Source organism: Callionymus lyra, chromosome 8 (assembly GCF_982586985.1).
Source record: "Callionymus lyra chromosome 8, fCalLyr1.hap1.1, whole genome shotgun sequence".
NCBI lineage: Eukaryota > Metazoa > Chordata > Actinopteri > Syngnathiformes > Callionymidae > Callionymus > Callionymus lyra.
In genome coordinates, this window is record NC_141825.1 from 20,901,669 (window position 1) to 20,925,638 (window position 23,970).

The 23,970-nt window shown below is 35.7% G+C and overlaps 3 protein-coding genes across 4 annotated transcripts in view; 2 read left to right on the plus strand and 1 right to left on the minus strand.

Moving 5' to 3' along the window:
* Positions 1 to 656: 656 nt before the first annotated feature.
* On the minus strand, positions 657 to 9,445 carry slc23a4 (solute carrier family 23 member 4). Its single transcript, XM_087797714.1, is given in 12 exon segments — positions 657 to 1,176; positions 2,421 to 2,516; positions 2,596 to 2,704; positions 2,771 to 2,935; positions 4,182 to 4,446; positions 4,448 to 4,671; positions 5,357 to 5,477; positions 5,560 to 5,741; positions 6,521 to 6,680; positions 8,313 to 8,470; positions 8,551 to 8,685; positions 9,305 to 9,445. Coding segments are annotated over 12 exon segments (1,914 nt in total). The 5' UTR covers positions 9,353 to 9,445; the 3' UTR covers positions 657 to 925.
* A 7,439-nt stretch (positions 9,446 to 16,884) lies between these two features.
* On the plus strand, positions 16,885 to 18,292 carry LOC148073965 (intestine-specific homeobox). The gene is made up of 5 exons (XM_087797643.1): positions 16,885 to 17,050; positions 17,114 to 17,164; positions 17,239 to 17,387; positions 17,989 to 18,105; positions 18,164 to 18,292. The coding sequence occupies exons 1-5, from the start codon at positions 16,885 to 16,887 to the stop codon at positions 18,290 to 18,292; spliced, it is 612 nt and encodes a 203-aa protein (XP_087653769.1).
* Positions 18,293 to 20,953: 2,661 nt separating this feature from the next.
* bicd1a (BICD cargo adaptor 1a) overlaps positions 20,954 to 23,970 on the plus strand; it is a 36,262-nt gene continuing 33,245 nt past the window's right edge. The window contains exon 1 of one of the 2 annotated variants that reach the window (XM_087797225.1): positions 20,954 to 21,196. In XM_087797225.1, coding sequence (XP_087653351.1) covers positions 20,978 to 21,196 — 219 coding nt within the window. In that variant the 5' untranslated portion in view covers positions 20,954 to 20,977. The remainder of the gene's footprint in view (positions 21,197 to 23,970) is intronic. The other variant, XM_087797227.1, reaches the window with a different exon arrangement.

A 23,970-nucleotide genomic window follows, 5' to 3' on the forward strand; every position in this document is an offset into this window, starting at 1 on the left:
TAAACAAATGAAGTACGCTTAAAGTACACCTGTACTTTATTCGTTAAATCATACTTGAAGCTTACTTTGCAATGTACTGTAAGTATATCTCTTTTTAAAATGCCTTTGATGTGTAATTTAAGCAAGTTTAAGTATATTTTAAATATACTCCAGGTACATACTTAAAGTAAGTAAGTAAGTAATTTATATTTATATAGCGCTTTTTCAGACCACAAAGCGCATAAAAGTACTTTAAGTAGATTTACCTTACATATATTACATTGAGGTCCAATTCATATTTAAAGTATACATAAAGTACAATTCCAGAAAACTACAATTATAATAATTATAGTTAAAGTACACTTTAATACAGTTATGGTATGGATCTGATAATCACTGCAATACATTTCAAGCTAAGTAAAAGCAATTTTAAATGTGGCAGTAACTTCAATTCATATCAGTTACTGATGAGATTTTTTTTTACTTCACCTTGACTGAAGGGCAGATGCAATTGATATAATCCATACATATAATTTCATCCATTTGAATCACGTCACCACAGAAAGTCAACTCGCACAAACACATTAAATGTGTAAGTGTTAAATAATTATAAAATACAAACACAAGAGAGAATTTAATTAATTTATTAATTTATATCATAAAATGGGAAATGAACATTTACAAAAGAGGGAATGACTGGAATTTACAGAAACATCATAAAAATAATAATAAAAAATAAAAGGAAAGATAAATACAGGTTAAATCTCAGCAACTCCTTCTTACAACATCATCAAAGACGATATTCATCTTCTGACTTGCAGAAATGACTGAAAGGTCTTTTAAAAATGTGATTCTTTAAAAATCTTCAACCGTGTCTGTATTTCCACATTCACTCCAAAAGTTTTATTTCATTCATGGAATTGAATCTCTTCTGGTTCTGTTGACCTCATAGAACCACTCCGAGGGTTCCCGCCTCCACGTGTCCATTCGCCTGCTTCTGCTCCAGAGAGCTGCTGTCGTTCAGGGAACTGATCCTTCCCGACGGGCAGAAGGGAACGAATCGGATCCAGGGAAAGTTTGACAAGTAGGAGCTGATTCCGAAGGGAAGATTGTAAACCTCAGTACAATCCAGAGTGTTGGTGGAGTCCTCGTTGTGAGCTTTGTTCCAGGCCAGGATGCCGCGTTCATGCTTCGTTCCTATGAAATATAAACCGTTTTCCCTTAGATATGACATTCATAGAGTCGAGTCCAAGTGACTATTTAAAGCTTAGGAATTCTTTATTAATTCCAGTTTCACTTTTTTATTTATTTCCGCAATGTATTTACATTAATTAAGTTTTTTTTTAAACAATACTAACTATTTTCAAAGTGAGTAACCATCCTTTTCAATTTGGTTCCTCTTAAAAACTTTAAGGATACTTCAAAAACATTTTTTAGGTATATACTATTTTTTTTAAGTATACTCGAAGTGTACTTTAAGCACAATTCCAAATATACATCCGGTCCTCTTGAAGTTTACTTCAAAGGAAAATCTTTAAAAATTAAAAATATAAGTATATGTTTGCTTTGCCTACATTTATGTACACATGAAAAATATTTTTAATTGTAAGTAAAAGTATACATACTTATGTGTACTTTAAAAAAGGAATATTCACTTTAAAAATTAAAAGGTAAAATATATATTAAGTAGACTTGGAGTATCTGTATCCACACTTTTTTCCAACAATTTCCCTCAAGTATACTTTAAGCTAACTTGAAATAAATATTTGAACTGTACTTCAAATATTCTTCAAATATTCTCCTAGTACATATTTATTGTATACTTAATGTAAAACTCGAGAATATTTTTAAAAACTTGAACTATACTTAAAGTATACTTGTGTTGAAGTCCATTCGCTACTTTAAGTACATATTAAGTACAATTGAAGAATAACAAAAGTATAAATAAAGTGTTTTTTAAAAACAACCATTTTTCTTGCTGTATATAATTTTTCTATCATTTTTCCTTTCTTTTATTATATATAATTTGTTGATCAAATGACATTATATTCTTGACAACACTTCCTAATTGAATTCCATTGAATTCAATTTGTCACAACTTACTTTTCTTACCTTTTTTAGTACATGAAAATATTAGTTTGACTGAATTAATGTTTCAGTTTCGTCCCATGTTTACCCGCTTTTCTTCTTTTTTTAAATCACACAATTTCCCTGATTATACCTAAGACACTTTGTTTTTTCTAGAACATCTACAACAAATGTTGGGTTGATAAATGGAGACAGCTTTGGACCAAAACAAGTAGAGCTTTTTTGAGAGTTTTTCTTGTATGTTTTTGTCATTATAAAAATCTCTCTTTAGCCCCATGAAAAACACTTACTACAAACATACCTTCATCTCTTGTATAATGTGCTGTGAATGTCCAGTACAAGCTTTAGCTCACCTGGTATAGTGTTGTCCAGTATGAAGCCAAAGAAGCCTCCGACAAACATGCTGGTGGTCAGAAGAACCTGGAGAACTTGGTCGATTTCTACGACACCTGAGTAACAAATGAATGAGCTTAGAAGATAAACATTTATCGTGGTTGTCGATATATTTTTAAGTAAACGAATGGGCACCTGTTGCAATAGCGTTGGGGTTCTTAATGATCCAGTTGGGAATGACCAGACCCGAGAACATCGAGAAGCCAAAGATGAAGATGTTTCGAGATGAGTTCATGTCTGCATACTGAGAAGAGACATTGAATTTATATAACAAGTTTGATAAAATAAAATAAATGTATGTATAGTTTACCTGGAGATTTGACACCCCTGCCGCGGAAATGACCCCAAACATGACCATGAACATCCCTCCGACCACCGGCGAAGGCATGGTGCTGAATATTGCGCCTACTTTCCCAAAGACTCCCATAATGATCATCAAGAATCCACCGGCCACGATGACCATCCGACTACCGACCTGTGAGGACAGGAAAGGAAACCATTGGTTTGTAGAGGTAGTATAGTAAACTGGGTACTGTCACGTCTCTCTTCCAGGGGCTTTTATTTTGTATCATTGTTTCCTGCTCCTGCCCTGCTCTCTCTCTCCCCCTTGACAGCAAATGTTGTTCTCTTTAGTGAGTTGGATTTAATGGTACCATGGGGGGGTTAGCACAACTCTGCTCTACCTGCAACTATTGGCTATGCTTCGACCAAATGGTACTATCTCAATTTCTTAAAACTAACTAATGTTAAAAGGAAAATAAAAAGAAATGTCTTATTCATATAGAAAAAGACGATTCATTTATTTTTAATGATTCGATTCGTCAAAGTGGCCTTCGGGTCATCTTGACCGAGAGACAACACAAGGGATACCACAAACACATTTGTTTTCTAGCCACCGGGTCATCTTGACCCTGAGATAGGTTTAAAATTGTCCTTACAATAGTTAACAGTGTGCAACGGCGCTTAGAAACCATTGTAATTAATTTAAAAATATTAGGTATTTATTATGTTTGTAACCAATGCTCGGTTTACTTTTTTGGATTATTAGATTTACAAACAAACACACCAAAGGCGCCAATTGTATAATCTACGACACGTCTTCAGCAGTGGCATTTGTATGATTTTACAATGATACATAAAAACAGTTATAGCATTAGTAAGTAAGTAAGTAAGTAATATTTATTTATATAGCGCTTTTCGAGACCAGGGTCACAAAGCGCTTAAACAATCAAAACAATACTCAAAAAAGTATATACTTTAAAGATCAAGATAATACTGAGAACAACACAGGAGTTCGAGAAATTCAAGGAAAAGCCTGAACAAATAGAAACGTCTTAAGATGTTTCTTAAAGGAGTCAGTAGATCCATCAAGCGCAAAGAGAGAGGAAGATCGTTCCAAAGCTTAGGAGCAACAGCCTGAAAAGATTTCTCTCCTCTGGTCCTGAGCCGTGTGCGAGGAACCATAAGTAGATTCTGATCCACAGACCTCAGAGCCCGAGCTGGGGTGTAAGGCTGGATCAGATCAGTGATGTAAGGATAATGACATGAGAACAAAAACTTGACCTAGAAAACGATAACAGGATATTAGTAGATGGTCATAGGTTCAAACTGAGGCCCAAATAGATAAACATTTGTCCCAAATTTGCTTGAAATATAGAATTATTCTATTGAATTAATTTCGTTTAGCTTAAGTAGATGTAACATCAATAACAAACACTTACCTTCGTGATACCTAGAGCCCCCACATTTTCGCTGTAGGAAGTCGTTCCGTTTCCAGTTCCCCAGGCCCCGGCAAGCAGACACCCCAGCCCCTCGATTCCGATCCCCCTGTTGATGGCGTGTTTCGGGGGAGGTGGAGCGCCGGAGAGCCTGGCGCAAGCGTGGTAGTCGCCAACGGACTCGATCATGGAGGAAATCACGCCTGCCAATATGCCCACGACACCTGCCAAACTCACAGTCGGCAAACCCCACTGGCCTGGATTTGGATTGAAAAGAGAAATTTAAAAACGATGTTCAACATTTAAAATCACAAAAGTAATTAGAAAAAGTTTCACCTGGGTATGGGAACGTCAACCAGGGCGCCCTCGCCATTACATCTCCCTTCGCATCCGTGCGAGCCAAGTATCCGTACTTCTCTGGCTCCGTGGGAAATACGTCGTAGATGGTGAAGATGTAGCAGATGAGCCAGGACAACATGAGGCCGAGCAAAACCTGCGGAACCAAACAAATCAGAATCAAAATATGCGTTTGTGTCTTCTCGTTTGAACCTTTGTAACAGTTTATTTTCGTGTCTTAACAAGAAGGAGCTGTCTCGCCTGCAGTTAATACAAAACTCTGCAGCGAGAATTCTGACCTGCTCTAGTAGAAGAACTCACATTTCTACGATCCTTAAAACTCTTCACTGGCTTCCAGTTTCTTTCAGGATCAACTTTAAAATTCTGGTTCTTACTTTCAGATCTAGTCATGGTCAGGCTCCTCCTTACATCACTGATCTGATCCAGCCTTACACCCCAGCTCGGGCTCTGAGGTCTGTGGATCAGAATCTACTGATGGTTCCTGAACACGCTTCAGGACCAGAGGAGAGGAATCCTTCTAGGCTGTTGCTCCTAAGCTTTGGAACGATCTTCCTCTCTCTCTGTTTTTGATGGATCTATTGACTCCTTCAAGAAACATCTTAAGACATGTTTATTTGTTCAGGCTTTTCCCTGATTTTTTACTCCTGTGTTTGTCTTATGTTGTCTTGGCCATTAAGAGTTTTTAAGTTTTGGGGTATTTTTAAATGTGTATAGCTTTTGATTGTCCAAGAGCTTTGTGACCCTGGTCTAAAAAAGCCCTTTACAAATAACTATTACTTACTTACTTACAAAACGTTCTACTAAAGTGCTCATATACGTACAGGGAGAATCTGAAAGATGTAGATTCGACGCGTGTGGAGTTTCTTTTGCCTGCTGTATGCTGGGAAAGGTACCGGTATGTGACGGAGGTACTGAGAGAATATGATGATCAGTACAGTAGTCCTGTGTGAAGAATTAAAAATAAAAAAACAAGTTTAAAATTAAAGACATTCCACACAAGGATATTCCTGTTGCTTCGACTCACATGCTGGAAATGCCCCAGTGGTTTCCTGCGCTGGCCCCGGCAGAGTCGTACAGCGAAAGTCCAATAAGAGCAATGGTGGGCGCGATGGTCAGCGGCCCGATGAAGCGCATAAAGAGGCCGATGAGGCCTGAAAATCCCACGAACACTTGGAAGAGCGACCCCACCATGATGGACCCCTGAAGCTGGAAACACAAGTAGGCGTGTCAGCTTTAATTCTCACACTCAGTTGATACTTCCTGCACTTAAACAACATAAAGACATAATAAGTCGTTCACTATGTTGTTTAGGTTAGATTTATTTGAAACAGGAAGTAGATGAGAGCCATGTATTGACTCGTATTATCAACTTAATTGATGAACAGGTGAACAACATCATACATATGTAAAACATTATTATGATGAGTAAATTGTTGCTCCGTGGGTCAAATCACATGATTACTTGTAAGAAAATGCATTTTTTGCATTTTGGTTTTTTCAGTTGTTCACTTTATGTTCACTTTGTTGTTTTTCTTTGACCTATGTTCTTTGTCTTTATCTTTAGACTTAGATTGTGTCATCTTGTTCTTCCTCTTTATGTTCTTCTTCTTATTTTATTTTTAATGTATTCTTTTTTATTGTTTATGAAACATTGCTGGCTATTGGTAAAAAACAATTTCCCAAAGGAGACCTCCTGAGGGATCAATAAAGTTTTACCTTTTTTTTTTTTTTTTTTTATGAAAACATGTTTTATTTGGATTTTTGTCAGTGGTCAGGGCTGAATCAGGGTCAACAGAGTAATTATAAAATCAGTTTATTTGTAATAAATGAGATGATAAAACGAGAACCTTCCTATAGACCAGCTTCTTACACGCCCATTTATTTTAACTGCAAGTTCAATTCAGCTTTTTTCTTTGCGATTAATCGTGATCAATTAATCAACATCAATTACTTTAATCGATTGGCGGCACTTGACCAGCACTTACCGCTCTCAGTCGACTCTGCCACACCTCGATGTACTCGGGCGAGGATGTGTTGACGAGGGTGGCGTTCTGTGTCCAAGCGGGACACGTCCACTCAGGCATGGACAACATGGCCATGGATGGCGCCAGCAGTGTGAAGGTGCCTCCTTGGAGAATCGGCAGTCTGTGATACACGTGATATTTTCAGATCCGTGGAACTTATGAAGCCTCACAACACAGACATTATAATAGCCGGACTTCTGGGAAATGTGATTACGTATCATTTAATCTTGTTGTTTATTACATGCTCCATACTTTTGTTTTTACTTTGTTGTGAACTTTCCCTCCTCGCTCCCTGGGATCAATCCCTCTAAAAATGCAGCATGTGCCTTGTAACACGAGGAATTAGGAACGACACAAAGGTTTCATTGTAACAGCTCTCGTGCTGTTTTTTTATTTTCCATTTTTTTAATTTTATCAGGCTTTCGTTCAAATGAAGGGATTTCTTATTCCTCTAATGTGAGGCTTCCGTGGTGATTATTAGATTACAGGGGATGCTACCTCCAGGGCCAGATGAGTGATTCTTTGGTTAGCGTGAAAGGTTCCTGGTCAGATTCTACAATGGCAAGAGTCGACACTTAACATCCTCACATAGCTGAGGTGCATCTCAGGGCGATGTTAGCATTAGCAGCAGCTACTAAACCATGCTGTGAAAATTACTTTCAAATTTTTTTGTCACAAGGTTCAGCACAATAAATGCTAGATTAAAATCTACTTTTGTTTGAGCTGTGTGTGCAGGTTTGAATCGCTTGAGCCACAACGAAAAGGGTCTCACGTCAGGAGTCAGAATCCCCGTCTGATTCCATTCGTCACACACTCTGGATAATGAGCGTGCAGGGTCGACCATGTGACGACAACTCCATGACATAAACACTACATCACGCTGACCCACGACACACTAGTTTCACCAGACATGAAGACTCGAAAACATGTTGGACAATGAAAATATTGAACAGTTTGACCTTCTTTTAATCTGTTTGATGTGGTTCATTTCTTCACAAAAAAAAAAAAAAAATTTGCAAAAGATACATTTTTTACATCATATTGTTCATAGTTGTATTGTAATTAATTAATAATATAATATTTTGTGTACTTTCTAGGCCTTAAAGCAATAGCTTTTTATTTATATATGTTTTATATTCATCTTAAGTTGAATTACTGAGGGACCCTTTGAAAGTACCAGAAAGATAAAACAAGAAACTTTATCAATTTGTAATAGATTTTAGTTCTGTGATGATCATTGTAAGTTTAAGGAGTAAAAGTCTATAGAAGGGATTTGTTGATGAGGCCTCGTGAAGCATCTGTGTAGCGAAGTGTATCATGATACAGTGTCTTTATATTCGAAGACCACTAGATGGTACTCTCTGCTTTAAAATCTTTTGCTCTAATTGACTTATTCAACGAAACTTGGCATCATTTTAAAACTTAGACTGCCATCTAGTGGCCTTTCGAAATTAAGAAACTGTATCGCGATACAGTGACGCCGCTTACAAAGCTGTTTCATGAAGCCTTATCAACCCCTCACTAGTCTGTAGATATTATTTAAACATTGATTCTCACAACTTTACCTACATAACCATCACACTGTGGTGGTTGCATTCATTTCCATAAAGGCTGAAGCGTCTGCTAAAGACTTTTTTGTTCACACTATTGCAGTTACAGGAGGGCGCACAGCAGGGGGAGCCAGAGCAAACGTGTTCAATCTAACACTGCTTTACAAGAACTGTTATTTTTGTGGACCATGTTGTTTTCTCACCGAATCCCGAACGTGACTTGCAGCAAAGTGCAGATGCCGGAGACGAAGAAGATGGTGCTGATGAGGTGACTCTGCGTGAGGCCGTCGTGCTGGAGGCACAGTCCCTGAGACAGGATCAACGGGATGGCGACGATACCTCCGAACGCCGTCAGGCAGTGCTGGAAAGAGATGGGGAAGAAATGCTCGGATCTTGTGACTTCGTTAATGATTGTATCGACCACCGAGGCGGCTTTAATACCTGGATTCCCAGAATGATACACAGATACCAGGGCGGCACGTCTGTTACACAGTAAACCAGTTTGTTGGCATCTTCGTCCATCGCCTCCTCCTCTTTCTGCTTGGTGTCGGGTAGATCACAAAACCGCCCCTCGATCTTTAGCAAGAGAGGAGCGACATGTGAACTTCATTCCTCTCTAACTATCACCAAACTTTTCTCTCAAAGCCCCCGTTCATTCTCAAGCAATACTACAACTTACGATTGTTGATTCAAAAAAACTGTAACGTGATTACACAGAGTTTACCTTGAATTAATGTTGGAACTGAATTGCTTTTTATAACATGAGGGAAAGTGTTAGATAAGATAAGAACTGTTAATGACCTTGTTATGTAACATCAGATTTGGTAATCATGTTATTGATTAAATGAAGTGTGATGTTATTACATAAAAATAGTTGAAAACATAAACGAAATATAAGTAGAAGTAGATCAATATGACAAGCACCTCTTTATGTTCTTCTTATTTTATTTTTTATGTATTATTTTTTATTGTTTATGAAAAATTGCTGGCTATTGGTAAAAACAATTTCCCAAAGGAGACCTCCTGAGGGATCAATAAAGTTTTACCTTACCTTACCTTACCTTACGTTCCTCTTAAGATATAACATTTAAAGTTATTTATTTGTTTTAACTCTTGTAATGATTAAAGGAAGTCAAATAAAAGTAAACAAAACAAGCAATAAAAATGTCATCAATATGAAACTTCTGTAACTTACAGTAAATGCATAGTTGTCCAGGCCATTACTTCCCTTCGCCGGCGACATGTTCTTGCTTCAGACGTAGAGACTGAGTTGGCCTTTGCCGCCTGATAACAAACCAGAGGAGTGAAGCACCATTAGTCGTGGAGGAGAGCGTCGCAGTGGCGGGAGAGAGAAAGGAGGAGGAGAAAGAGAGAGAGAGAGAGAGAGAGAGAGAGCATGAGACTCCTGCAACTTGTGATTGAAATGAGTCGCCCTCGCTGCTCATGTGAACCCAATTACAGCAGCTGACCGGTCCAGCAGTTCTCTCTCCCTTTCTTTATTAAGAAAAACACACTTTTATTCACATCATCAGCAAAGAATATAATAGTTTCAAAACTTTTTTACCTTTTAATAAAGTGACTGAAGCCACAGCGCAAACTGGGAAGCAATTCTCTTTTCTAAACATCACGATCGATCACGTGCAGCCAAAGAAAAGCAACACAAAGTAACTATTGATGTTTCTGTAAACATTAACTTCATTAACTCGTTTGTGCCGCAGTCCCATCCCCGTCAAGATTACAGTCATTGGATTAGAATGTATGATCGACGCTCACATCTTTTGAATTATCCAGGTCGAGGGAGGACTGGGAGGATTTTTACAATCATGAGTCACTCGTGTGAAATCTGTGGGGAAAAATTCTCATTTCACAGGATATAAAAAAGACGTACCTACACGTTTTACTCAAAGAGGAGTTCCCTGTAAACTTCCAATTTTGACAACAATTGCCATGAAAAGTCACAACTTATCGCATAATAAAATGTTAATGAATAATCGAGTTAATTGCGATCATTGGCTGTGATTAATTGCGATTAATCGCATATTGAAAATAATAGGATTTGCTTGTGAACGAAAAGTTAAATAAGTGGAGGAGAGGGATTTTATTACGTATTATCTTTGAAAAAAAGGTCTGCTCAGCTCTGGCGATATGTTGTGATAGGCGAACGTCCAATGGTCACCAGTAGCTGCAATAAAAGAACATTCTTCTTCAACAACAACAAACACTTCTTACAGATTTAAATAACAATGCACAAGACAGTGGATGGTTTTAATGCAAACAAAAGTTATAATTTGGATTAAAAATAAGCAGAAACATGTCTGAGGTCTTTGTTTTAAATAAATATATAATAGAAAATTCATCTTTTCTTTCTGTACTTATTCGATTTAAATTCGGTTTATTAATTATTTTGTGGACTTTTGTGTTGCTTCAATGTGTATTCAGGCATTTTTCTCTAGTTGTATGTGTTGTTCAATTGATAAAATTGGTTCCATCTTAACTAGATTTTTAAAAAAAAGCTATTTAAATGACATTGTTTTATTTTATGATCTTTTTTTGCTTAAACATGACACGAAAAGAGTCCATTGACGGGACCAAACTCACAAAAACCCAGGGTCACAGAATATCATATCTCAAGCAACAAATGGCTCAATATCTCTTGTCTATAACTCAAACTAAAAGCATAAAAAAACATGAACTAATTCTTAATTTTTACACAAAAATGTAAGAAGTTAAATTTCATTTTAAATTTTATTTAAGATTTTATTTTTCATGTTTAATCAGCAAAACTGTACAAAAAACACATTCCTACTTGGTGGAACCCTTCACCGACAATGACAATGTCAAATGACTGACACACTGAGAAAAATATACATTTATTTTTTATAAATATATAATTTTAAATAGCTCTTGTGTTACATCAACCTCACTACATAAAATACCATAAAAAACTAGCTTGCAGGTTGTTGTTTTTTGCATCGCCTCAAATCGGCATTCATTTCAATGACTGACCCAATCAAAATAAAATCAGGTAAACCAGGTAAAAAACAGGTAAAATCCACCTATTAACTCAAACCTCGCGGCTCAGATCTGGTGGTTGTAAATGACTGCATTAGTAAAGTTAAAAAAAATCTTTTCCTGGTCCTTTTTTATATGTTGCTGTCTTCTTCATAAACTACACCATTTATAAATTATTTTACTCACTGATCAATGGTGACCAAGGATGACGTGAGTGTGGTAAATGTGGCTCTAAATCAAATAGGTGCATAAAATGATGCTGACATGGAACTTTCATGGTCAAAGGAAAGCGAAAACATGTGTGACCGAGAGAGAACATGTGTTTAGACCAGATGTTAATGGATGTTTGAAAAACAATCACATTTATTGTGAACTATGTAACAAATTAATTTACATATTTCGTCCAGAACTGTACAAACACGCAAAGAAAAGCATGAAATCATAATGATATTTTTTTTTCTACAGTTGCCTCACGGGGGGCTAAAGGAGTGGGTCAATGAAAGGTCTTGAAGGATTGAAGCACTTTGTCAATAAAATCAGGAAAATTACAATTCATTTCATTGATTGTATTGAAGTTTTTTACTATGGGGAGGTCATACCAGTCAAGGATAATTCTTCCAAAACTTTGGAATCTAGATTTATTTTTATCAGATTTTTTCAAGCTAACAGAGCGACGGACATAGGACAATGAAATCCTTCTAAACAAGAAGGATCTGTCTCGCCTGCAGTTAATACAAAACTCTCCAGGGAGAATTCTGACCTGCTCTAGTAGAAGAACTCACATTTACCCGATCCATAAAACCCTGCATTGGCTGCCAGTTTTTTTCAGGATCAATTTTTAAATTCTGGTTCTTACTTTCAGATCTATTCAATGTTATTCATTGTTAAAGCGCTTTGTGACCCTGGTCTAGAAGGGCGCTTTACAAATAACCATTACCTACTTACTTAAATTGACCAAACCTCCTTGGCAGAGGTAATTACTATCTTAAAACCTTTGGATTATGAAATTGAAAAGAAGGTCAAGATTTATATTTAGCTCGAATGAAAGTATATAGGTCTTAAGTCCTCAACTGAACCTAAGCTGGCAAGAAGAAAAAATAATTTGTTTTTTTTCTAGTTTATCAAAAGAAGAACAAATGGAGGTTAAGTCCGTCCACTACCCTTTATTCATCAGTGGCCCTGAGATTCAAATCAGTTGTTTTATTAAGTTACCTCCAACAGAAGTTAATCTACTAATGATTTATCAAATGTGTCTTTTGAGTCTCATGTGATCGGGCCACTGGTCATTTTTGTTATTTCTAGTTAATAGAGCTGCACGTGCTATCAAGACAGTAATACTTGTTGTGGTTATGAGTGGACTTGAGGTCATTCACAACAAATAATCAATCAATTCATTTTCCCAAAAACCTCTTCTAGCGCTTCTGGAAGTTGATCTTACAATTTTCCCCAGGCCGCATCAACATCAGTTCAATGTCCTTTTTAATACATTCTTGAATATGAAACACTGAAAAATAAACATGAGTTAATAATTCAAGAGCCCTTACCTGTAATAGTTTATATAATATTAAATCTTATGTATTTTTTACTTTTAAATTCAAATGTGTAGCTTTTTAAATAGAATAGATAGAATCGTTAGAGTGATTGGTGTGTTAGCATAGATGTAGATGTAGAAGTAATTCTACCACAAACCTTTAACACTAAACCAGAATAAATCAATTAAATAAATTAATTTCATTTTTTTTGTATTCCTTAAAAACACTTTTTTGAAAGCGTTTATTTAAAAAAAATGGATGTCATTTTTTTTGTTTTTGTTTTTTTTAATAAAAAATTTGAATCGCATATTTATTTGATTTTCATATACTCTAGGGTTAAACGTAAGCCTATACCCGAACATATTACAATATTTTTAATTTAAAAAAAAGTTTCCCTTTAAAACGTTTTTATTTTTTAAATGTTTTAAATATTTATTTTCATTTACATCAAAAATAAAACATATTTTCTTTTCTTTGTTTAGTCATTTTAATTAATGTGAATATATCTATTTTTTTAATAGATTTTCTGATAGCATATACTAAACACTAACCAATAAGGACCTACACTAACACTAGGAAAAAAACAGAATAATTAAGAAGAAAAATAAAGTTATTACTGTTAAACTAAAAATACGTTCATTGACATCATTATTGGCCTCAAACATTGAAATGTAAGAACAGAAACAAGCGTTTAGAGTCACATGTGTCAACAGACTAAAAGGATATGTTCAGCCTTTAATGAAACAAAGGCAAGTAAACAGTTCTAATTGTAAGCATGTGTGTCCAAAGATATGTTATCTTCAAGCTAGAGTCGAGTCCTGACCGTCGTTCTTCACTCTGGTCAATTGTCCTCTAACATCTTAATTTAATGATCTATACTGACGCTCTCATGACTTCCATCTGTGCTGAAGTTCAAAATATTTCCATGATCAAATCAAGTAGAAATGTTTTTTCAGTGCGTGAATATTTTCCACTTTTCCTGGTTGTGAATATAGAAAAACGGAGGCCTCAACATCTTAGTGTGTCACACTGATACATGAAAACACTCTTCACACGTGAGTGGAAACGGATCTCAGACCTGATCCAGTCCCTAGTAACTCCATGTGGGGGTGAGCTAATGTTCTTCAATGGATTCTAGTCAATCACGATAAAAAGTCAGTTTTATTTGGAATCACATGCTCGTCTACAACTTGTCAACAACTTCTAAACGGCTTTAACCTAATTTTTCTGTCTGTCGGGCAGCAGAGAAAACATTCACATGCTTTGAAACACGGAAGCTTTTCAAATGTATTGAAACCGCATATTAATGACATTTGTGAGATTTAAATCGTTGTTTCTGGCGCCGCCTAGTGTCAGAACGGTGCAATTAAACGGAGCTCCTTTGAGCCACATACGTCACATAGTGAAGTTAAAATAATTAAGTTCTATTGCGAAATTTTTCCAAACAAAACCAATTGTATCAGAAAACAATGTTTTGTATTTGTAAGAGTGAGACATACTTCAAAAGATTCCTTGCTCCAGATGGTGATCCGATTCACCACCAACTTGTCCCGATATGTTTCATACGGTTCAAATACGGTTCCGTGAGTTTTTTCTTAAAGATAAGTGCTGACTATTGCAAAACCAAAACTGTAGATAAGAAGAACTCAGATTTCCAAAACACCTTGTGCATAAAAATCAAAACACTAAGTTTTAAATCCTGAGCAAATGTTCATAATAAAATCTAGGCGGTCATGAACTGAGACTGATGGAAGAAAGTTTTTAATAATAAGATCTAATTAATCACGTACTCATTTATTTTAAGATTATATCCACAGTCAAATCTGGGTAATCTAATATAAATAAAAATGTATGTTAGAGGAAATATATCAACAGATGAGTGATATAAATCCTAATTTGACTCACATGTTTTTAAAGTTTTTGTCTTGAGTTAAAATAGGTTTTTCAAACATTCAAATATTTTCCAATCTATGACTATTTTTGCTTGTGCTGTTATTTGATGTTGGCAATGAAATAGATCGATTTTATTTTTTTTATGAATGTATAGTCAATTTCACATCGACTGGTCATCTTGTGACTGATTGACGAACAAAGAAATGTTTTCACTCAAATTGCAAAGCAGTCCAAAGGGAGTGAGGAAGAAAATGAATGCCTTAAAATACACCAATATAAGGATAATGTCAGAAAATCGATATGGACATAATGATCTAATTCAAAATACAGTCATTATGATAAAATCTAGTACAATTCCCTTATAATATTTTTTTTCACCAGTTTAGCGAGGGTTATAATACTATGAATATTTTATTTAAATTAGCTTTTTTTTTTTTAAATCATTTTAAAAAGTTGGTTTTATATATTACTCCTAGATCACCAGCAGGTGTCGCGCTAACAGCATCTGTTAATACATACAGGCAAATGCTTTTCATCTTCAATTTTCATTATTTTGCAGACGACCTTTAAAGTGTGTAAAATCGATGTTGTTAATATTGAAGCCTATGAGTCTCGGGACACATATTGCTTCTACTTATGATGGAAGTATCATCAGTAGATCATGTGACCAAAGTTAAGACCACGTGCCAGATCCGTGTTGTGGAATTTATTTATTTATTATTTATTTATTTTTCAGGCTTTATTCGTGTTCTGCTTGATCAGAGCTGAAGGATCATACATAAATTAGTTGATTTAAAATGGCTATAAACGAAATCAATATAACTTACATAAATACCATTCTTATTTCTAATTTATATTTCTCCTTTCTAATAAACATGAATAGTTTTTTAGGTTTCGACCCCAAACACACAACACTGACACATTCACAGCAATATTGCGTTATTTTCGTGTACGTATCAGAACATGCTGTGCGTCAAATGACCACCAGATGTCAGTATTCCTCCAACGTCTGGTTAAACGGGGTGTGGTTTGTTGTCTGAATAACTTCTACAAGCTCGCAGGGCTTCTCAGCATCAGCTGTAAAAATATAAAATCGCATGTGTTTTGTAAAGTTTTCTCGGACATAACATGAGGAAAAAACATTTAGGTCAATGATGTGATTAATCCCAATATTTCGACCTAATTCATGCTAAAATTATCTTGATAAATGTGAATTTAAATGTAGCCCAATAGTCAATTTGATGAAGATCAACCCATCGAGAAGCCCGAAATGACCCTTTGACTTTTAATGTATGAAGGAGATAAAGTCTTCATCTCATTTAACAATAATAATATTTACAGACACGTGGATTGAATATTTTTTGTCTGGTCACTTGTTCAAATCACCATCTTGTGATTCTCGTTTATCACTAATCTGATATTTAACAGGAAGTATCTAATTCTCATCAAGTTATTTGACTTTATCCCCAGTTGTACTGTTATTGGAAGTCTGGTTCTGGATCAATAATAACTTCATATCAATTTTAAAGGATACACTTTAACTAAAAGAAAATGACATTAAACAAATATTTTGTTTAATTTTTCAGTTTTGGTAAATTGCCATTTCAAGCTGGGTTTTTTTTACAGACAAAATTTTAAAAAAAGGATTTCCATGGCAAAAGAACACTCGCAAGTGAAAAATGAATGTAATGTGAACTTCCTTTGTCACTTGTTGGTTTTTTCTTCAGCAAAACACACACATTATATAAGTTTTGATCAAGTGTGGGATTGAAACTTCGATAACTAACCCTACCAGGACATGAGTATAAATCCACTTTGGTTTTGAGACAACTCATGTCTGTATGTTTAGTTGATTGCATCAATCACCGCTAGATGGCGCTACAGACGCAGGGAAGTCATTCCAAAAACGTCCAGAGGTGAAACAGTGTGCTGGAGTGCAAACTGAGGACAAAGTGATAACAATAATCCGTCCAATAAAAGGGCTGATAAGAATAAGAAGCTGCTATTGAAAGTCGAAACGCTATCAAGATTTATAATCACGCAAAGATATTTCTCTCGAGGTCGGGATAAGTAGCCGAAGGATGATGTAAACAAACACGGCGGTACATGGTGGGCGTGTTTGTGTGCGATAAGATAAAATCATAGTAATGTATCTAATTAGCCATCTTTCTGAGACGGACAAGGTTTTCCTAGAAGCACGCCGTCACCTGTGCACGCCCCTCCTCCGACATCGCCACCATGTGATGCATCAGAACAATCTGGATTTCAAAGAATTGATTTCAACACAGGGGTTGAGGAGCACGACACGTAGATCACACGGCTCCGTCGCGGCGCAGACATGTTCTCCGTGGACAATCGGGAGAAGGATCAGGAGATGGGATTCGAACCGTGCAAGAAACTGTCTCACTCCATCGAGGAGATTTTGAGGAGACCCTTGTGTTCCAGAGCAGACGACAGAGCTCAGAGAAACTGGACCGTCATAAAAGAGAAAAGTTGTTGCTCAGGTAACTTCTGATCATCTTCTGATGTATGAACTATTTGTTTACTGGTTGATCTGGTTTCTAAAGATGTTCAAACACTGAGTAAAGAGTTTTCAAGAGACAACGCAGAACACATCGGTGAGTTCATGGTAACACAATATTAATGGAGAAAATAGGTGTAATTTGTTCATTTTTAATTTGTTTTTAACCAGCTCTGAGAAGAAGGAGGCAAACCCGGGTGACTTTCACACCGTTCCAGCTGAAGGAGTTGGAGAGAACTTTTCAACAAACTCACTATCCAGATGTCCACACCAGAGAACAGCTCGCGTCAAGTCTGGACCTCCACGAGGGACGGATACAGGTAGACGAGTCTCTTCTTCTACAATAAAGCTCTTTAATAATGTCTTGTTTATTTTAATATACTTCTGCCACGATGAAAAAAACATCGTTCTGGCGTTAATATTACCACCAAAATGAAAAGTATATCAAATGAAGGTTTCTGCCTACAGTGGGTAATGAAGGTACTTATACATGGAGTAGATTTCCACGAAAACCTTCAGGCTAGCGGGTCATTTTTCGGACTGACTTTGATTATCCTGGGGTCCAGTCTCAACAAGAATTTGGCCATTTGAGACTTTAGTCGTATTTGAAATCAGTCGCAGGTTAACTGTCAAAGTAAGCTTTTAGCTAAACAGTTTTTAGCCTTAAAATGTTGATTCATTTGTTTTTAAAACCCTCCATAGCCTTCATTCGATTTACAAAAAAAAGGCAGTTGTGACATGAGTGACTCTTAAATATAGATTAATGCAGATTAAAATCATAAGATAAAAGTAATGACCGAACTCCAGTCTAAGATCAAATGATTCTCGAGCAACGTAACAATCACATGATGTTGCTGGTTATGAAACATTCTATACTTATTCAGGGTTATCACAGATTTGTCTCTTTTTTTTTGGGGTCAGATTTGGTTTCAGAACCGCAGAGCTAAATGGAGGAAAACTGAAACGCTGAAGGACGTGATGTCTTTTTCCAGACAGCATGTTTATTCTACGTCTATTCAGGAACATATTTATTATCAGGTAAATTCATCTGAATGTGTTGTTTTTGTGAAACATGCTCATCATTTCTCTGCCGCAGAACCCTGCCGTTGATCTGCTGTGCTGGCTGCCCTGCTGCTTCAGGCAGACGCTCCAGCAGAGCCTGATCCTGAGCAGCAGCAGGTCTTCTGCACGACAGGATCCTGAGTTACTCGTGACACAACGATAGCAGAAACTCTTCTCTGTTCATGAAGGAACAGTCTGTAAATGGCATATTTTGTTTTATATCTTGACATAAAGTGTTTATTTTGAAAACTGGTCTCCTTTTTTTTTTTTTTTAGCATTAAACTTGTTTCTTATTTTAAAATTTGATTTGAAAAAAATCGAATTTGGGATTATTTGAATGACCTACTTAAGCAGTTTCATAATTGACCTCCTAGAGAAACTGTACATTTTTTGTTCATTAAAATTTCTAAAATAGTATAGTAAAACATAAAAAAGTACAGTTAAATAAAAAAATATATATATATATTTATATAAAATAAATAAATGAATGATAATACAAATAAATGAAACGTAAGCCCATTAAAACTAACAAATTTTACATAAAATACATATACTTACTTACACAAGTTAAAACGATTGTGATGAATTTTATTTAGAAAAAAATATATATATATATATAAGTAATAGAAATAAAAAGAAAACTTTGTCATTTAGGATTATTATGTTTGTTTGGAAAGAAACCAATGACAAATCTTTAAATCTTTTAGTAAAAATATGTTTGAAAATTAATTTTTAAGTACCTATCATTGTAAAAAATGTAGTCTATTTAAAGACATCGTTCACTGATTATAGTTGCTTGATGCGATTTGTGCTGTTGGTCAGATCGTTTCTCTTGAACACACACTTCCTGGTAAAAGATAAGACGCAGCACTCCAAACTGTTCCCCTGTTGACTTCTCGACAACCTCGTCTTATCTAAATTCGAGATCGTAAACGGAGGTCACCAACATGTCAAGAAAGGATTTTATGGAACCGAAAAGACAAACTGGTTCAAACTGATCGACTAAAATAACAGTTAAGAAACAATTATTGAAATACTTTACCAAACTGAGACGGGATAAAGGGAAATAAATGTCTAAATGGAACTAAAAATAGAATGAAATATATTGGAAGGATTTAAGAACCTCCATGCTAAATATAAAAACACTTTTGAATGAAGGATTTAAACATGAAAACATTTGTATTAATTACAAAAGACACTTTAATTGTGTCCCCTTCACTATCAGCAGCCAAACAATAACTGATTAAATATACAACCTTGTGACTCCAGTTCAACTTTTCACCTTCATCAGTGCTTTAATAGCTCGACTTTATTGTGTTCAGTGTGTGACTAGATGAGAGGCTTCATGAACGATAAGAGCAATAATAAAATGTAACTTTTGTAATACTAACCATGACACATCAAGTGGGAACTCACTGTGCTGTGTTGTATCGTGTTTAGATGGTGGAGGAGCAAATTTACATACTCTTGAAATATAATTACGAACTCCTGAAGTAAATGTACAAACAAATGAATTTAAGATTTAAAGAAAATTGTAAAAAAAAAAAAAATTGTTTTCAGAGTTTTTATTTATTTTGGGAAATAATAATTTAGTTTAAGTGTTAAATATGGTTCAAGAAATGTTCAAGTTTTTTAAATGTCAAAGGGAATTATAAATTTAGTTTCAGAGTTTGTTCATTTGTTTCAGGAAATTGTAAATTTTGTTTCAAAGTTTGTAAATTTGTTCCCGATGTTTTTTTTAATTTGTTTAATAAGTTGTTTTCATTTATTACATGGAATTGTAAATTGTGTTTTATAGTTTGAAAATGTGTTTTAGATGTTTTTTAATTTGTAACAGGAAATTGTAAATTTGGTTTTAAAGTTTGTAATTTTGTTTCAAGGAAAGTGTTAATTTTGTTTCAAAGTTTTTTCTAATTTTGTTTCAAAGTTTTTTCTAATTTTGTTTCAAAGTTTGTAATTTGGTTACAAAGTTTGTAATTTTGTTCCAAGTAAATTGTTAATTTTGTTTCATAGTCTGTAAATTTGTTTCAAGAAAATTGTAAATATTGTTTCAAAGTTTGTACATTTGTTTCAAGAAAATAGTCAATTTTGTAAATTTGTTCCAACGAAATTATGAATTTTGTTTCAAAGTTTGTAAATTTGTTTCAAGGAAATTGTTAATTTTGTTTCAAAGTTTTGTAAATTTGTTTCAAGGAAATTGTTTATTTTGTTCCATAGTTTGTAAATTTGTTCCACATTTTGTACAATTGTTTAATTATTTAAATTACTTTCAGGCTTGTTATTTTGTTTCAATCTTGTATATATGTGTTTCAGGTATTTGTCATTTTATTTGAATAGTTAACGTGTAAACATTTAGTTTAGAGTTTATAAATGTGTTTAAATTCAAAGTTTGTAAAAATGTGTTTTGGTAATTATTAATAACTGTTTTGTTGAAGACATTTGTTTGGCATTTCTTGTGCCAAAATTAAAATGTTTCTTCAAATCCACCACAAACGAGATTTAAACACTGTTGTTGCACTGTACACATGTTTCCGGTAGATGGCGCGCTTGTCCTCATGAATAACTAGTGTTTGCTGACTGTGGTTTTATTCCGCAGACACTGACCTCGTTTTATCTGAAATGTTCCTATAATTTCATGTTTAAGTTCCTTCATGTGTTTGGGTCACAAAGAAGACTTCCAGGTCAGCGTCAGTGACGCGTCGATGGACCTGCAGCGTTTCACTCGCTGACCGGAGAGAAGTGGGCGGACATCGAGCATCTCCTCCCGCCCGCCGCTGCTGTGGTTCCGTCCACGCACTGGAGGAGGAGAGATAGAGACCCGCAGAACCACCGGGGAGTGCGAGGGGCGATGATGGCCGCGGGAGCAGGATGCGGGGAGACGGTGGAGCAGTACCGGGCCGAGGTGGAGCGACTCACCCTGGAACTGGCCGAGGCGAACCGCGAGAAGATCCGGGCGGCGGAGTGCGGGCTGGTGGTCCTGGAGGAGAACCAGGCGCTGAAGCAGAAGTACGTGGACCTGGAGACCGAGCAGGAGACCCTGAGGAAGGAGTTGGAGCAGCTACAGGAGGTTGGTGGAGCTTGTTGTGCTGCTGCTGCTGCAGACTCACTGCAGTCAGGTGAGCTGCAGGTACGGGGCGGGTGTGATGCGTTCAGGTGCTACTACTTGACGTTTAAAAAAGTGGTGCAGGGGTGTGTTTCCATTGACCAGAACCGTGCTCCGAATACAATTCTACTGCTCTATCCTTTATGAATTAGTTAGAAAGAAGAAACTGAATAATTCATAGATACTTTTCTGCACCTCATGATAACACAACCACTCTCAGACCCACAATGAATTCGCTGTGATTAAAACAACACAACCTTTTATTACAGATTCACTGGACATGTTTTCTGAGTAAGAAAAGTCGTACTGTAACACAATGACACAGTGGAAAAGCGAATTATATACTATTTGTGATGTATCCTGAGGCGACACAATCAAGGACACAATTTCTTGTGTGGCTTTTTTGTTACTTTGTATTTAATCTTTTCACGTGAATAACCAGAACAGATTCTTCATAAACCTGAAAGAAAAACTCAGAGAAAATACATTTGGAAATAACGTTTTTCTGTTGACATCAAAACTAAGAAATTTGTAAATTCATTTTTCGACGACATTTTTAAGAATTTAAAACTGATTCAATTGATGGTATTTCGGTTTCTAACGATTCACTTGTATGGCCTCAACCTGCTGCTGCTCACGCCTTCTGTTAAGAACTAAAAAGTGACTGTTAAAAACAACGTATCACTGGAACAAATCATCTTCTTAATTCAAAGTGATAGTTCATCCAAAGGTCAAAACTCAGTCGACTGTCTACACCGGAAGCCCTCGCGATGTTTACATGCGACTACTTCCTGTCTGGGTCGCTTGTTATTCTTTGAACTTCTGCTTCAAACCTACTTAAAATATAGAATTGTTTTAGTTTTTCTGGTTCAATTCCTGATGTCGAGGCTTCAAAGCAAGAGGGACGTCACCGACGAACAGTATTTGGATGTTTTTGAGCATCTTTTTGGATGAAGATTAAGACAAAAACAACGTCCAGTCGCTACGTTAAAATGTTTTAAAAGATTTAGATTTATCTGAAAATAATCCCAACTCTTAGTTCACCCAAAATTTCCCTTTTCTACTCAACCTCATGTCAACTGTTGCCTTAAGAGACTAGTAGCAGCTAACTGGTGATCGAAACCATTCGAAGGGTGCGAGTCCGACTCCTGGTTAGCTTAAGTTACAACACTTGACAATAAATCTCTTTACGTGCTAACTTAGCTGATTTAATGTAACTAAACGTATCTTTGATACATTTTATTGTCTTCCACCGTCAAAGTTTATGTTGCAGTTTTTTCTGTTTATTTTGAAAACTGACCAGTTACCATGACAACCACATTAAAAAGCATATTCTTCGTATGTGTGAGTTCCTGTTAAACACACATATTATTTTACAAATTTAGTTTTCAATTTAGAACATTTTGAAATACAAGAAATGACAAAAACAAAATCACTCTACTTGGCCCCATAACAACAAAAACATATATACCTTTAAAATAAATAATATAAGATGAGACAACAATAAAAAAAAAAGATAACAGTAAATTAAATAAATATTAAGTGCCAGCATACAATCCATTATTTGTATTAATATTTTCTAATGGTTCTATAGTAGAAAACCATAATATCCATGTGATGTACTTTAGACTCTTCCTTGACTATTCTTGTCCAGAGGTTTCCTGGATGAATCCATAATTAATCCAAGTGAAGAGACTCCTCAGCTGCCGACTCTACGGACGACCACGCAGCGATCGACTGTCAGATAGAATGTTCGTCCACGGTCCTCTGGTCCAGGTCATTCACTCCCTGTAGTTACACTGATTGTATGTCATTCACTGTCCGAGTTCCAAAATCCTCCTCCTTAAAATAGAAATAATGCTCTGCTCTTGATCCATGTGATGTTGGATGAAGGTCTGTTTGGATGTATTCAGTGATTAAAGAACATCGAGGTCACTGCAGGAGACGAGGCCAGTGAGGTTTGGTTGTTTTCTTGTCGTCCCTTCAGCTCTTCTGATCGTTCCGACAGCCAATTAGCTTGACTTAACCTTGACGGTGAAACTCTCATGAAAGTCAGTCAGAATCCAAACGAAAACTTTTATTTAACACTATAAAGAAAAGCGTAGAATGGAGTCATTGCTCAGATGGTAGAGTGATCAGTGAGAGAAGTTGCTGGTTCAAAACCAGCTCTGTCGCTGAAGAAAAGACACTTTACCCAGATTGCTCCTGATGGTTGAGGTGTCATGCTGGGTCGCAGCCTACTCCCATCAGTGTGATTTTTTTTTTTGTGTGTGTGAATGTGAAAGGTAGTGTAGAAAAGCACTATATAAGCCAATTACCAGTTACCATTTAGCCGTGTATATATATATATTTTTTTTTTTTATTATTTCCAGAAATAATTACTTATTACTTATTTTTTTTAATCTCTTATTTTACTCTTTCTGTTTACAAGTTTGCATTATTTTAATTTGTTCACAATTATGTTCAGAATTTAAAAGTGATTTACTCCAATGGTGTCGTCTTCTTGTGCCTGGATTTTGTCGTATAATACTACTTTTGTTTGTGTGTGTAAATGTACAGCACTAATATAGACCTGTTGTTTTATTTTTTATTTTGTAATGATTTTCTTTTCACCATTTGTGGACAACACTAATCATTTTGTGTGGCGTGTCGGATGGTTTGCTCAAAATCAACGTAGATAATGTTGATATTATGACGTATTAAGATGCCGGTGTTTAAGATAAGAGAAGAAACATAGA